General features: G+C 57.3%; 1 protein-coding gene across 1 annotated transcript in view; it reads right to left on the bottom strand.

The window, feature by feature from the left end:
- The window catches only part of WSCD2 (WSC domain containing 2), an 18756-nt gene that overhangs the window by 3981 nt on the left and 764 nt on the right, over positions 1 to 14011 (bottom strand). Inside the window, exons 2-7 of the mRNA XM_009334446.1 lie at positions 8215 to 8329; positions 6850 to 6875; positions 5654 to 5775; positions 4426 to 4600; positions 3287 to 3451; positions 735 to 935 (exon numbers count right to left, since the gene is read on the bottom strand). Of these exons, the coding sequence (XP_009332721.1) occupies positions 735 to 935; positions 3287 to 3451; positions 4426 to 4600; positions 5654 to 5775; positions 6850 to 6875; positions 8215 to 8329 (804 nt within the window). The remainder of the gene's footprint in view (positions 1 to 734; positions 936 to 3286; positions 3452 to 4425; positions 4601 to 5653; positions 5776 to 6849; positions 6876 to 8214; positions 8330 to 14011) is intronic.

Consider the following 14011-nt stretch of genomic DNA (forward strand, 5'->3'; position numbering starts at 1 on the left):
GCGGCGGCCAGGACCTGCTGCAGGTACTATTGCCTTAGGGAGTTATGGGGTTTGTTTCCACCCCACGGCGCTGCCCATGCCAGGGCTGGCTCTGCTGGAGAGCGGGGCTGCCCATCCACTTCTGACACACACACCCCCCCGGGCAGGGTGGTCCTGCTGGGATCCGGCTTTGGTGGCAGCATGGAGATGCTGCAGCCCCCACACCGACACATATGCCCACCAGGTGATGGTGGAGATGTCTGATGGGTCCTGTTATTTTTTAACCTCTCCTTGCTCTCCACCTGCCCAGCCAAGTGTTCAGACCAGCTGCCCTTGGCCTCGAAGAGCTGCTCCAAAGAAGGGACAGAGTTTGGGGCCTTGGGCTCCTGCCCACCCGACCCCTTCCCTCCCCGCTGGCACCAAGCCACTGTCAGACTTGTGTCCCCAGGCACTGCCACCTCTCTGCTGCTGCCCATGTGACCCAACGCAGCACCGAACAGCTGAGCATCTCTGCTTCCCCATCCCGTCCCATCCCATCCCATCCCATCCCACCCACACAGGAGCCCTTGGCCGTGCCAGGTGGATGCTGCGGGTCGTGCTGGTTGCAAGCCCAGGAGATGCCCCTCCAACATGGGGACCGGGCTTGAGCTCCGCTGGGCTTTAACAACAGCCTCACAGCTCCGGCAGCCGGGCTGGAGCTCGCCCACCTGGGTCCTGTGGAAGCGGGGCAGGGGCAGCCAAGCCCACCAGCCTACCTTTGCCCTTCCAGTGGGCGTGAGCCGCGAAGCCGATGTGCCCCCCGTATTTGCGGTTGAACTCCGCCATCAGCGCCTTGTACGGGTTTCGGATGAGCAGGATGGCTGAATCGAAGGATTCAATCTCCTTCTGGCCGCTCTCGTGGGTTTTGATGCAAATCGTCCTCCCGCTTCGCCAGTGGTCCCTCTCACCCTTGAACCCTGCCAGGACAGAGCAAGCGGGCGCCTGAGAAGCGGCCAGTGACGAAGTTAAAAATAATAAAAGCAAGCCGGGGAAAGGGAACGACGGGGGCGATATCAGGTTGCAAAATACAGTTGGATAAAAGCAGTTGGGGCTTGAAGTAGAATTTGCATCCCTCTCCCAGATGGAAATCATTTATTTGCCTGAGTTGTGAGTCAAGCCATGATGTAAAATTCATGTACGAGAGGGTGGGTAGCGGGCACGGGGACCGAGCAGGGCTGCCTCCTCCCAGGCCGTGCTCGGCTCTTCTCAGCGAGGTGGTCTGCAACAGCCTGATATTCCACAGCCCAGCTTTCCTCCAGGGCAAAGCACACTGGCATTAAATAACTGCATACTGCATTGATGTACCTTATGCTTATATTGGTGGGGTCAAGAACATATTTTTATAGCTATAATCTCCCTGGCCACAGCCTTTAAACCCTCCCAATAAATTAAAAAAGGTAAAAAACCCCATGCCTGTGGGGCTGCAGATGAGCCCAAGGCCTGCAGTGATGCCGTGGGGGGTCCAGAGAGGGAACCGCCGTCCCCCATGTCCCCTGCACGGAGTATCGGGGCTGAGCCCAGCATCGCTCCCAGCCCCTTTGAACCCCCGGCCCCTGTAAAGCACAACCCAAACTACCCGGGAACAGTGTGTGGGCGGCGGAGCTGAGCTGAGGGGGGAGATAAGCTGTAAGTAGCTGTATTACATCAATTATAGATGTGTAATTTGCTTTCGGCAGCCATGCCGTGCGACGCAGGGACGTGATGGCTAATCTGCCAGTTGCCTGGATACCTCCGGGCCCTCCGACGCGCTCAGCCTAGAATAAACATGAAACCTGCACTCGGTCGGATGAGCAAAACCTTGCTAAGGCTTTCACCCGGTGATGCTCCCCTCCGTGGGACGCGCGATGCCAGCTGCACCCCAGGTGGATGCCAGCACCGGGGGCTGATATAGTCCGGGCTCCCTCACTCAGCGCAGAGCATGTCCATCTCTGAAGGGCTGAATTTGGCAAATCTTGAAGAAATGTGCATCGCTGCCTACGGTGTCGGGCAAGCAGGGCTTTAGGGGGTACGCTGGGTACAGACCTCGGCTGGCTGTGCAGGTACCCCGGGGTACAGACCCCACCAGCTACGTGAGTACCCCTGGTACAGATCCCAGCTCCGCCACGGCCAAGGAGGGAAGGAGGATTTCCCCTCAGAGCCGCAAAAGGGGAAGGAAAAGCAGGAGAAACCTTCAAGGTCTATGAATAAAACTATTGTAAATGGCTATAAAATGGGGGAACTGGTCTTTTCACTCCCCCTTGCAATATGGTCGGTTATTGGGAGGAGCTGGCTTCTGCCTGAAAAAGCTCATGCCTGCCTTGAGCTTTTTTTGGCTTGAAACTTATTCTTGCTGCTTAATTTGGGGTCCCCAAAGCCCACATGCTATCGGCTTTGGTACCAATACAGTGGGCACAGCGCTGCTGCTTTACCCTGGATGGCACAAGAGGTGGGAGCAACAGCATCCCTCCTCCGTTAAATATCTACTGGGCAAATATCTGTGTCATCCAGGATGGGAAGATGGATCTCCACCAAATCCTTCAGCCCAAGGAGAACAGGCAAATGAGATCAGTTCCCTCCTCCATTCCCCCCCCCCTTCCCATGAGCTCATCGGCGCTTTTTTGCACTGCAAATATTCATTAATTTGGGTGTCAGTGTTCCCCGGGTGCCCTGATACGTCGCTATTTTTATCTGCGGCTACTTGGGAAGCACATGGGGACGTTTGTACTCCAGGATACTGGTGCCACCAGCACCACCCGCTCCCAAATCCTGAAGCTGCAAGGCTGCACGAGTCCTTCTCACCACGCAGCTGTGACTTTCTTCTGCTTCCCACTTTATGCATCCTGGGACGAGAGTGCCAAGCCCGCAAACACCAGCTCCTGGGGAAATCTGATCACAAAACCCCATCAGCCTTTTGTTGGGGGGGGAAAAAAAAGCAGGAATTGCCTTGTTTGCCAGGGTTGGAGCTGCTCTGGTTCCCCCTCTAGAAAGTTCAAACCCCCATGGCGGGTTAAAAACCACCAGCATGATGAAGAAACCCCAGTTCTGCCCCAAATTGGTCCTGGCCAAGGTTAGTGGGCAGCATGGGGAGGTTATGGGCAGGGCACACGTGATGTCGGGTCTCCCCGATACCCTTTGAACCAGGACACATCCAGCACAAACCATCCCATGGAGCAGCATCGGTGGTACCCAGTTCTGCCCTCCCCTTCCTGCAGACCCAAGGGATGACACTAGGACCTTCTCCCAGCTCAGGTGGGACCGATGCACCCCCGGCAATGAACCCCCCTCTCACCTTTGTTGTAGAGAGACCCATCGAAGTAGTAGCTGCCGGTGTAGAAGCCAGTGGCCAGCTCAATCAGGTGGCGTGCCCAGGTGTTGCCGGCACCGGGGAAGCTGGCCAGGGCCACCAGCTGCTTGGCACGGGTGGGGAGAAACCTCCTGTCCATGCAGCGGTTGTCTGCAGCGAGAACCGGCCAAGGCACGTCAGGGCTGCGGCATGGTAACGTGCTTTTCCTACAGAGATATCCCTCTTCCTTACGGCATGCTGCTGCCTCCCGGGAAGATGCTGGGACAGGGTGCGAGGAGGTGGCTGCTACAGGGAAAGACACCCTGTCTAAAGCACATAGGGACACCCCAAAGAGTCCTGAACATTCCAAAGAGTCCTAAACACCCCAAAAAGATCTAAGAAGAGGGCAGGAGGTGCTCTGCCATTACCGGCTGCTTGCTGCCTGCGTGATTAGGGGAGAGTGAGTAACATGGGTGCATTTGCCAAGCAATGCCCCTGCCTTTTGTATTGACAAATGCACAAGCGTTTCCAGCAAGACCTCAAACGCTGAAGCAGGGATCGTGTCGAGACCGAGCCACTCTGAAGCAAAACCACCTGAATTTGGGTCCTCACTTACTCCATTCAGCCGTTTCCTCTCCCAGTAACAGGTTTCCCCTCGCCCTGTACTTCCCCGTCTCCATCGGTCCCACCGCTAGGTCCTGCAGGGCGGTGGGGGACAGGAGCCCTCTCTGCACAGCCTCCCGGGGACTTTCTCCCTGGCCACAGCTTTTTTCCCCCCATATTTTTTCCCTGGAGCCTGTTACCCCCTGGCTGGCAAAGCTCCGGCTCACCGGTACCACCGGTGACAGGGAGGGACAAGCGCCGGCAAGGAGGGATCCTGCTGGAGGCAGATGGCAAACTGCTCTCCCCTGCAGCTGAGTCAGGCAGTAATTAAAGCTGTTTGTTCAGGGGAGGATTGATTTCCCAGGAAATTAAAATAAATGGTAATTTTTAATGAAAGCCAAATACACGCTGCAAGCTCACGCTCACTTTCTGCCAGCTTCCCCGGGAAGGGGTTGGGAAACAGGTGCTGGCACCCGCGCCGGAGTGGTCCCTGCCCGTCCCCCTGCCTGGCAGCAGGCAGGGAGAGCCCGGCACCGGCTCACCTTGCACTTGGGTCTGGTAGACGAGGAGGTATTCGGCAGTGCCGCAGCTCTCAAACTCCTCACCGGCGCATTTCTGGGCGCAGAGCTGCTCGTCCTCGCGCTCGTGCAGTGTGAAGCACGTGGTGGGAAAGCCACAGCGGCAGGCGGTCCCGGCCAGGGCCGACAGCGGGTACTCCTGTGGGGACGGGCAGAGGGAGGGCAGCCAGCAGCACCGTTACCGTCCCCCACGGCAGACCCTTCCTCTGCCCCCCGCACCCGTCCTCGCCGCCCCGGCCCCACTGTGCAGCACAGGGCGGTTTGCAGCATCCTTCCAGCCAGCTGCAGCATCCCTCGAGCCGGCTGCACAAGCAGCTCGTTGCTGACACCCAAAAGCACCTGAGCCCCAACTTTCCCGTGGCACAGCCGAGCTGCCTGCTGGTGCAGGCGGCAATGCATCGGGCGCTGGTGCTCCCGGCAGAGCCGGGGCACGTCATTTGTGAGTTTCCCACCCGCACCAAGGTTACTAAGAGCCCACGGATGGCCCTGTGGCAGCCTCGCTGGCGTTTCCAAGCCCGGAGTTACAAGACCCATCTGGTGGGTGACAGATGATTTACCGCCAGGCTGTGGCAGCGCCGGGTTAATGGAGGGGCTCTGGTTATTTACATCTCCCAGCCCCAGCTCTCCAGGCAGCAACGGGAAAGCGGAGCCAGCGACGGAGCAGCCGCTCGTATTTAACTGGTGTGATGGTTTATTCCCCATTGTCCTCTGCTGGGGAGGCCACAAAGGGAGGACAGGACTGTCCCCACCTGCAGGCCTTTCTCTTCCTCTGCCTGATAATTTACCTAATTTTAATTAATAAATACTCCAGCAATGCCCACTGCCAGTCTTTCCCCTGCCTGCTTATAGGCGTCATGCCCTAGGAGCAATCATGCACTGCAGCATCCCTGGACCGGAGCAGGACCCCGCGATGCTCCTGCCCAAACCCCCCCGGGGCGGCTGCTGCCTGCCGGGGGGGGCAAAGCCACGGAGAGCAGGCAGGGCAGGCAGCGGGTGCTGCCCCTGCGGGGAGCTGCGGGCCAGTCCCTCCTCGCAGCAGAGACACAGACAGTCAATACGATCATTTGTAGTTTGGATATACATAATTGTTATAATAAATGGGATTAAAATTTACCCGGTGTGACCCTTTCTGATGATGAAGATTTAGATGATTAAGCTTTCGACCTGCACCTCCCCCCCTGCCCTCCCGTACCTTCTCGGTGCAGAAGTCCACGCACTTGTCCACCGACATGTTCAGCATGAGCTGGCTGACAGGCAGGGCGATGGAGACGTTGTCCGGCCGGCGGAAGCACCCCCGAAATATTGCGCTGCCATCTGCGAGGGAGAGAGGTCACAGCGGCGCTGAAAGCGATGCTGGCCTGACCATGAGGAGCAGGGTCTGCACCCCAAAAACGACGACGCTGCCACCCCGCGTGCCCCAGGCTCGGGAGCAAGAGCCTCTGCGTGCCCCGGTGTCCCCATCCTCATCCCCCACTGCTCCTCTCCAGCCGCCCATCGGCACAGCGGCTGCTTTTCTCCAGCTCTCGTCACCCTCCGGCTGCGAAGCCGCATTTGCTAACAAGCTCGCCCGGCTGCTTACGGTGCAAAATCAGAGCAAAAGCCCTGGCAGCAAAATTGGGTTTATTTTTTCCTCCCTATTTTTATCAGCTGGGTGATCCCAGGCTGCAGGAGGGATGGAGCCAGTGAGGAGAGCAGGGTTGGGTCTGGCCTGGTCCCCGCACCGGCATCTGTGCCCCAAGGGGTCCCATCCCGGGTCCTCACCCACCACTGCACGTACCCGGACACCCTCGGCCCCTCTCCGGGACTGCTACTCCACCGGGTACGTGGTGGTGGGAGCTCTGAATGCTGCCACCCTCTTCCCCTTGCTTGGGGACGAGGAAAGAAAAGCAGCAAATGTGGGTAATTATAGTGCTGCCTAATTGGGAGCCAAACAAGCGCTTCCGACAGGGAGCACCCTTGGCTCTCTCTGACGCTCCCGCACATCCTTCATCCCGCAGCCAGCTCCAGCGGCAGCGCGCACCGAATGCAACGATGGTCCTGTTTGGCCATCAGGAAAGAGGTCTTCATCTGAAGTCCCCCCAAATGCCCTGAATTCCTGGTGAGGTCCTTGGGGCTCCCTGCTCCAGCCCGCCCCGGCCAGCAGCCATCCCCACAGGGGGGTCCCCTATTCTATTCTATTCTATTCTATTCTATTCTATTCTATTCTATTCTATTCTATTCTATTCTATTCTATTCCATTCCATTCCATTCATCTTGTTAGTCATCATGACTGTACCTGTAAAACAACGAATTATCACTGCCTGTATGTTATGTGCATAGTTCTCAAATTCCCTTCAACTGGTAAGAAAAAAATTTTCACGCCGTTTTTTCTTGAAAGAATAATCTTACAGGCTGTCTCTAAGTGCTTATCATATCTGGAACAAAACAGAATAAAGCAAGCTGAAGAGCTACGCAGTAGTATTGCCCAATAACCTTGACTTTCAAACTAGAAAGGCCCTAATTAATTAAAGAATGAACCAAACCTCACTCAGCTCACACTGTGTCTTTGTTGGTTTTGCTATTTAAAAAAAAGGTTTGCAAATTAAGAATTAATAGAATTAGTAGACGCTATCACTTTATCAGTAGACCATTAAAAATGCTGGGAGCTCCTGATCTCACAAAGCTTCCTGTATTTTTGTTGACTCTCGTCGCTAGGCTTTCTCTTAAACCACTTACTCCAGTTACTCTGGCCTGGCTTACGAAGTGCATAAGGGAAAGGGCTCCATGGGCCACAGAGATCATAAAGCAGGAGACAGAGACATTTCTTACAGGCAGGGAGGATGTAACAGGCAATGGTGGAGCAGGAATAAGTGATGGGGACTTTGCTGGGCTTCAAAGTGGGAGAGCTGTGCTGCTCAGTACAGACTGGATTTGAAAGGGGGAGGATTGCAGCACAGGCGGGCACTTGCCAAGTGTCAGCGGAGCTGGAAACCCGCTGGAGAGGGGCAGTGCCAGACTGGCAAGTCCCGCCGCGGGGCTGCCAGCGCTGCGGAGGGGCTCTGGCGTGGAACAGCCCTGCATCGGCACTGCCGAGGATGCCCCGCAGCAGTTGGCTCGGCTCACGGCACGCGTCCGTCACGGCGAGCATCCTGCTGAGGTGGATGAGCCCTATGCAGGGGATGTGCCACTGCCCCAGCGATCAGTGATGGCCCTTTGCAGCAACATCCCCAGGTGCCATGGGATGCTGCACAGATGGGCTTCGGCTCCGGGGGAGTTTGGAGGCAACAAACTGCCCGCAATGCCGCCCGCCCCACCGGCACAGACCACATTTAGGGCACATCCTTCATGTAACGTTAGGGAAAGGAGAAAACTTCTGCAGCAAGGGATCCATGTGCCTCCCCAGCTGCTCATGGACATGCTTTGACAGCTGGGAAGGTCTGGGGGAGGGTGTTTTGGTGGGGGATGGCATTTTGGTAGGGCCACCCCTGGGTGGATGGAAGTGCTCAAGGCTCCCCCAGCACTGAATTGGAGCCCCCTGCCCCGTACGAGGATGGAGCCCATCATCCCCCCGACCTTTTTCTGGGGGAGGAAACTGGGGTCCTGGAAAACACCAGTGAATTAAAAAAAAAAATCAAAATGAAATAAATCTAAAGAAAAAAGAAGGAAGGCGGGACGAAGAGGAGGGGAGCAGCCAGGGCAGGGAACTGTGACAGCAGAGAAACGCTGGCGGTGTGTGGGAATTGATGAAGACGTGGTGCCCATCTCCCGCCCTACCGTTCGGCACAGTTGTCCTGGCAACGGAAGACTGTCATCTTCTTGTAGTCAAAGAAGGACACGCCGCGCAGCGTTCGCCGGCGAGTGTTGTCCACGTAGCAGCCGACGTATCTTGCTGGGGGGGAGGGTAGAGGAGAGGGGGGTAAGAACCAGCTGGGGCTGCGCCCACCAATTCCCACCCCCCCTCTTTTGATTTTTCCCTAAACAGGGATGCGCAGCAACGCGCCCTGTTCATTTGCTTTAGAAACACGTGCTCTGGGTACATGCCCCTGCAAACACTGCAAGGAAAGGTAGGCAAAGCCCAGAAACACCCACTATGGATAGAAAGGATGCTGGGGCTCTGCACTGAGGCTTCTCCTCTCTGTCCTCTTCCTTCCCACCAGCTTCAAAACTGAGCAAAGTGGCTCCAAAAAGAGATGAGTTACATGGTAAAATAACCCATCCCCTTCACTCTGCCCTGCCAGGAACACAAGGGTAGGCAGAATGGAGAAATACAGTTTACAACAAATTTTCCTCAGCCAGCAGCTCATTTTCCCCAGCCCCAGACATCGATGTGAAGGATATTTGCCCAGCGCTAACACTTGGCAAAGTAAAGGCTGATGCCTGTGCTGAGAGCAAATGAAGATGCCAGTAGACAGGGAATAGAGCTGAATAAATAGTTACGATGAAATCATTTATTTGACAAATGTAGCCTTTCCCAATAATCTAAAAACAAACAGCCGTCTCCTCGCCTGCGTGCCTGTTGCGTCGCTCTGTGTCGGCTGCGGGCTCTTGTTAGGGGCAAGCTGGTCCACGAGCCGTCCCCGGGCAGCCCTGCGCCGCCAGCACCTGCCCTGTCCCCACTCAGTCTCCTCGTTAGGTGCCCTCATTAGTGCCCCACTCCTGCTCCCACCTGAGCATTTGCTGTGGGGAAGATGTATTGCCGCCGACGCAGGGTTGCAGTGCTGGTGCAAGGATGCCCAGCACCCTTGCTGCCACTGCTGCCCAGGGAGGACAGGGGTTTTGGGAGCCGGTGGGATTAGCCATCCGGTAATCAGCTAACGAGGTGTCCATTAACGTGTTCTGGCAGAGGACATGCAGGTCAGCCACCCAGTGCGGGTGCCCCAAGGAGAGGGGAGGGCAGCCCCAGGGACCAGTGGCCGAGTCTCACCGGCCCAGGGGCAATGGCAGAGCTGGCTTGGAATCCCAAACCAGTCTGGTTCACCTCGCTCCCTGTTTCAGGTACACATCCTCGATGAATATAACAGCAAACTATCGCTTTTCATTACCCTGAAATATCTGCTCCACTCTCAGGGCACTCTTCTGCAGGGCGCTGGCACGGGGCAACCCTGTCCTGGAGAAATCCTTTAGCCCGTGCAGTGGCCGCTGGCCTCTGGCTTTGAGATGCTGCTGCAGAGTCCCAGCGTGGGTACACAAAAGGAGAGGCTCCTGTCCCTTCAGGGCCACCGGATCCCAAGCCAAGGAGTTGTTTTTCACAGCACCAAACACCCCTCCAGCTGTGCCACCCATGGCTCTGGCCCCAGCACCCCGGCCGAGGGGTTCTGGGAAAGCACTGGGACATCTGGCAGCACAGGACTGGGCAGGAGCAGAGGTGAGGGCTCCCCTGCTGTGGTCAAGAGTGAAGCCACGGCTCTGGGCAAGCAAGGTGCCTCTTCCCATACATGATTACCACCCCGTGTCTCTCCTTCCATCTCTGTGTCTCCATCACACACCAAATTATCCCACTAATAGCAGAGCATCTCTGCATGTGCCACTCCAATACCAAACCACACTATGGGATAATACTTCTCACCTCCGGCTTGCATTTTGCATCTGTTGTGGGGGGACCCTGAACCAACTCCACATGTATACCCCATCGATGGTGTGCCCCACACAAAGACCCCCACCCTCCCCACCACCCCCAACGCAGGCCCCACCAGCGCTGCAAACCGGCTTCCCCAAGCCAGCCTGGAGGAAGGTGGAGGAGAAAGATTGAGAGAAATGTGCCTGATGATAACTTTAACCACCAAAGAGCCATAACTCATTGCTCCCAATTACTCTCAGCATAACGTGGCATTTCCGCAGCGCTGAGCAGGTTTCAGCAGGTCAGCTCATTTTGGTCATGACAGATCTAAGCGGTGCAGGATTACTCCAGTCATTTGCACAGAACCGGTGACTGATGTGCATTACTTTCAACCCATTGCTCTTGACATATGCGTGCTGCAACTTATTAGGAAGGCAACTGGAATAATTAGGGAGATACGAGGACAATAAGTGAAGGAGGAGCGAGCAGGGGGAGATGCTGAAAGGTACGTGGTCGGGTTAGGCACAGCTTGCAGGAGGGTGCTGAGCAGCGAGAGGGGAACCTGCCCCAGCATGCAGCTCTCATGGGGTCAAGAGGAATTTCGGAGCACGTTGGAAACATGCGTGTGAACAGACACACAGATCCACCCAGCAATAAGTCATCAAATTCCCCAAATGTCTCACTCTTCCAGGAGCTAGGCTGGTCACTGGGGCCACTGGCATTGCAAATTCATGTTTAACATCTTAATGTAAAGCTAACGTAAAGCTTGGTCTTCCAGAGAGCACCACAGCTCTTGGCTGTGGCGCAGCACATGCGCACAAACTGCTTTAGTGCTGGGGTCCCTGTCGGGTGTGGGCAAGGGGTGCGAGCAGGGACCCCCGGGGTGATGCGCCCGTGCTCAGGGCCAGCTGGTGATCCTGCTTGCATGGGGAAGTGAGTCGTACCCCTGCAACGCCGCCCTGACCCACAGGGTGCACTCAGGCTGCTCCCCTGCCCCGGCAGCAATCACTTTGGGTCACTAATGACCCCCCCGGGGACCATCCCAGCAAATCCCCCAGCCATGCTCTCCAGAGCGGTGCCATCGGGACCCAGCTCCTGTGAGCCCTGCGTTGGCACTGCTGGTCTACCTGGGGGCAACACCTCCTCTCTGCTGGAGCAGCCCCAGCCCCTCGCTGGGCTCTCCCAGCACCCACCGCCACCGTTTAGCAAGCTAAAGGCAGAACAGAAGTGTTTTTACAGGGCTGTGCTGCAGGGTGATGCTTGAAACAAATATCTGCCCTTGATTTTCCAGCTGGTTGATCAAAAGCCTCGCGCTGGGCACTGAGCCCTCCCAGCCCCCCGACGCTCCCTCTGCAGCTGTCTGCCCAGCAGAGCACCGACGGCTCGCCGACGATGGGCTGGGGGCTCACCCCTGGCACATGAGAAGGGAAACGCTCCATGTGAGCACGGGAAAGAGCAGGCGGCAGCAGCTTCAGGAAGGGTGGCCCATGCTGACCACCCCTGGGACAACTGCGCTGGTGTCAGAAGATATAGGGACGTCTTTGGCTGCGTGCCTGGGGTGGCTGGTCCCCCTTTCTTCATGGCATTGCTCGCTCGCGTGTCACGGGGAGCCCAGCCCCAGCCGGGAATGGCTGGAGACGTCCAGCAAAGGACCAGAGATGGATGTGGGAGAGAGGAAGCGATGCCGGGCATTGCCAGGCTGGGGCTGGTGCTTGCTCCCCCCAGCTTCACCGTCCAAAAATGCCCCCAGATTTGAGGCAGGAGATGTGCCTTCACACAGGGATGCAGACGAGCCAAAGCCGTTCCCTGGCAGACAGGGCTGCCCTCGACCCGTGCCTTGGCCCGACCCTGGGGCTCCACCAGCCCAGCCAGGAGAGGGAGGAGGAAGAAGAGGAGGAGGAGGAGGGAGGCACATTACCCTGGCAAACCAGAGCCACACATCACACTAGCTAAACCAGAGCTGATTTTAGGAGCAGTATTCCCTCTGGAATGATTTCACGTGGCAGAGCCTCCACAGACGCCTTGTTAAGCCGTCTCCTGCTTAATTACCACCACCATTAAAATCTGCCTGCTCCTGCCAGACGGCCCGGGGAAGCAGCGGGCACTTTGGAGAGGAGCAGGGGAGCGAGGCGCCTACTCAGCGCCCATCCCCCGAGGTTCCACCAGCCCCACGGGCACGCCGGGCATGCCGGGCTCGGGGGATTTCTCAAGCTGGAGAATTTCTCCGCACCATCCTGCTCGGGAGCTGCCAAGATGCTCGTGTGGTGGCACCGCATCCCTTCCAGCTGCCAGGTCTGCGCTGGCTCCCATTAACCGCTGCCCATGCCAAGCCTTCCCATGTGAGATCAAAAAGGGGAAAGATGATATTCCCAGACCACCCAGGATGCCTGAGCCCCAGCGATGCCTGAGCCCAGCATCCCTTCCCCGTCCCTCGCAGCCCCCACCGTGGCCGGGCACGGGGAGGCGGCGGCGCCAGCAGAGGTTAATCGCGGTGGACGCGTTGCATGTGGCCGGGGTCGGGAGCGCTGCTTGGGGTTTTTATGGTGACTGACAGCTTGGGCTTACAAACCATCTGGTGAGGATTCGCTAAACATCAAATTGCATTAATGGAGCAACGCGGCCACACGCACCTCAGAAACGCTCCCAGAGACCCCTCTGCACGGGGGCACAACGGGGAAACCCCCTGTCATCTCATTTTAGCATGAGAAAGTCCCTTACGCACCACAAGCCATTTTTCCTCCTGCTTCCAAGCCTGGACCGTGCATCTTGCCCAGAGTGAACATGAGCACAGACCTGCTGTGGGGCCGGTGGCTGGGGAAGAGGCCCCTGTGCCCCGGGAGCAGCCTGGGTCGGGGGGGACCAAGCCTGGCTCAGCATGGTGACCCCTGTGAAACCCCCAGTTTGCCATGGGGTTGGGGGTTCCTGCTTCTCTCCGAGCCACACAACCCCTGCTCCATCAAGGGTCCGGGGAGCTGTGGCTCCCAGCCCGGGATGCCTGGGGAATTGCACGTGCAAAGCCCCACGGGGCAGCTCCTGTCCAGCTTTGGGGCACAGGCTTGCTCACACAGCAGCCTTCACAGGCACCGGGGCTCCCCGCTGCCGTGCATCCCCCCACCAGAGGTTTTGCCCACCCTGGGGCTCAGGAGAGGGGAGCGAGCACCAACAGGCAGAGAAGAGCCCGGCAACATCCCAACACCTCTCCAGCAGTTACCGCTCCCGCTCCCAATTCCCTTCTGAGTTTCCTTGACCAGCTGATGCTGCAGCTCCTGCCCTGAACGCCAAGGCATCCAGCACACCGCTGCCGCAGCTGCACAGCGCTGGAGCAATAACCTGGATTGCTCCTTCTCGCCAGCCCACTTTATTAACGACAAGAAATCGTAATGGCTTTCACAGCAGCTGAAGGCCGGAGATGATGCCGGGAGGGGGCTGCAGAGCCGGCAGAGAGGGGACGCGGGGTGTGTTTGGGTGAGGTTTGCTGGCACTGGGTGCTCGTGGGTGCCAGCGTGGGAGGCGGTGAGCTGAAAAACCACTGGGAATGCAAAAGCCCTGATGGGCAGCTCTCAGCCACCCAAATTCAGAGCGAGCATGCAATTCTGTCTGCATACAGCTGCCTTCAGGATAAATAGATGACATTTTAAAAATCAATGACAACTACTACATTCGCTTATCCTTGTTCAATAATAACGGTCGCACTTGACAACACCACGCACCCCAGACAGCAGCCAGGCAGGGGTCTCCTGGCCAAGAGAGGCCAAACCCCACCCCTGCCTGTACCCATGCCTGCCTGCACTTCAGTGCCTGCAAGGCAACTGCAGCCAGCCCCTGCCTGAACATCCCAGCAATGCAAACAACAGGCCACAAATCTGGTTTTAGTGTTCATTGGGGCCAACAGAATTAAAACTGAATTTGGCCCGTGGCACAGCCAAAGGATGGGATGAAGATGGGGTCCAGCCTCTCCCCAGCTGGCACCCCCAAAAGCGCCTGTCCCAGCAAGGTGCGACTCGGAGCTTGATG

Source organism: Pygoscelis adeliae, unplaced genomic scaffold (genome assembly GCF_000699105.1).
Source record: "Pygoscelis adeliae isolate BGI_AS28 unplaced genomic scaffold, ASM69910v1 Scaffold262, whole genome shotgun sequence".
Classification (NCBI taxonomy): Eukaryota; Metazoa; Chordata; class Aves; order Sphenisciformes; family Spheniscidae; genus Pygoscelis; species Pygoscelis adeliae.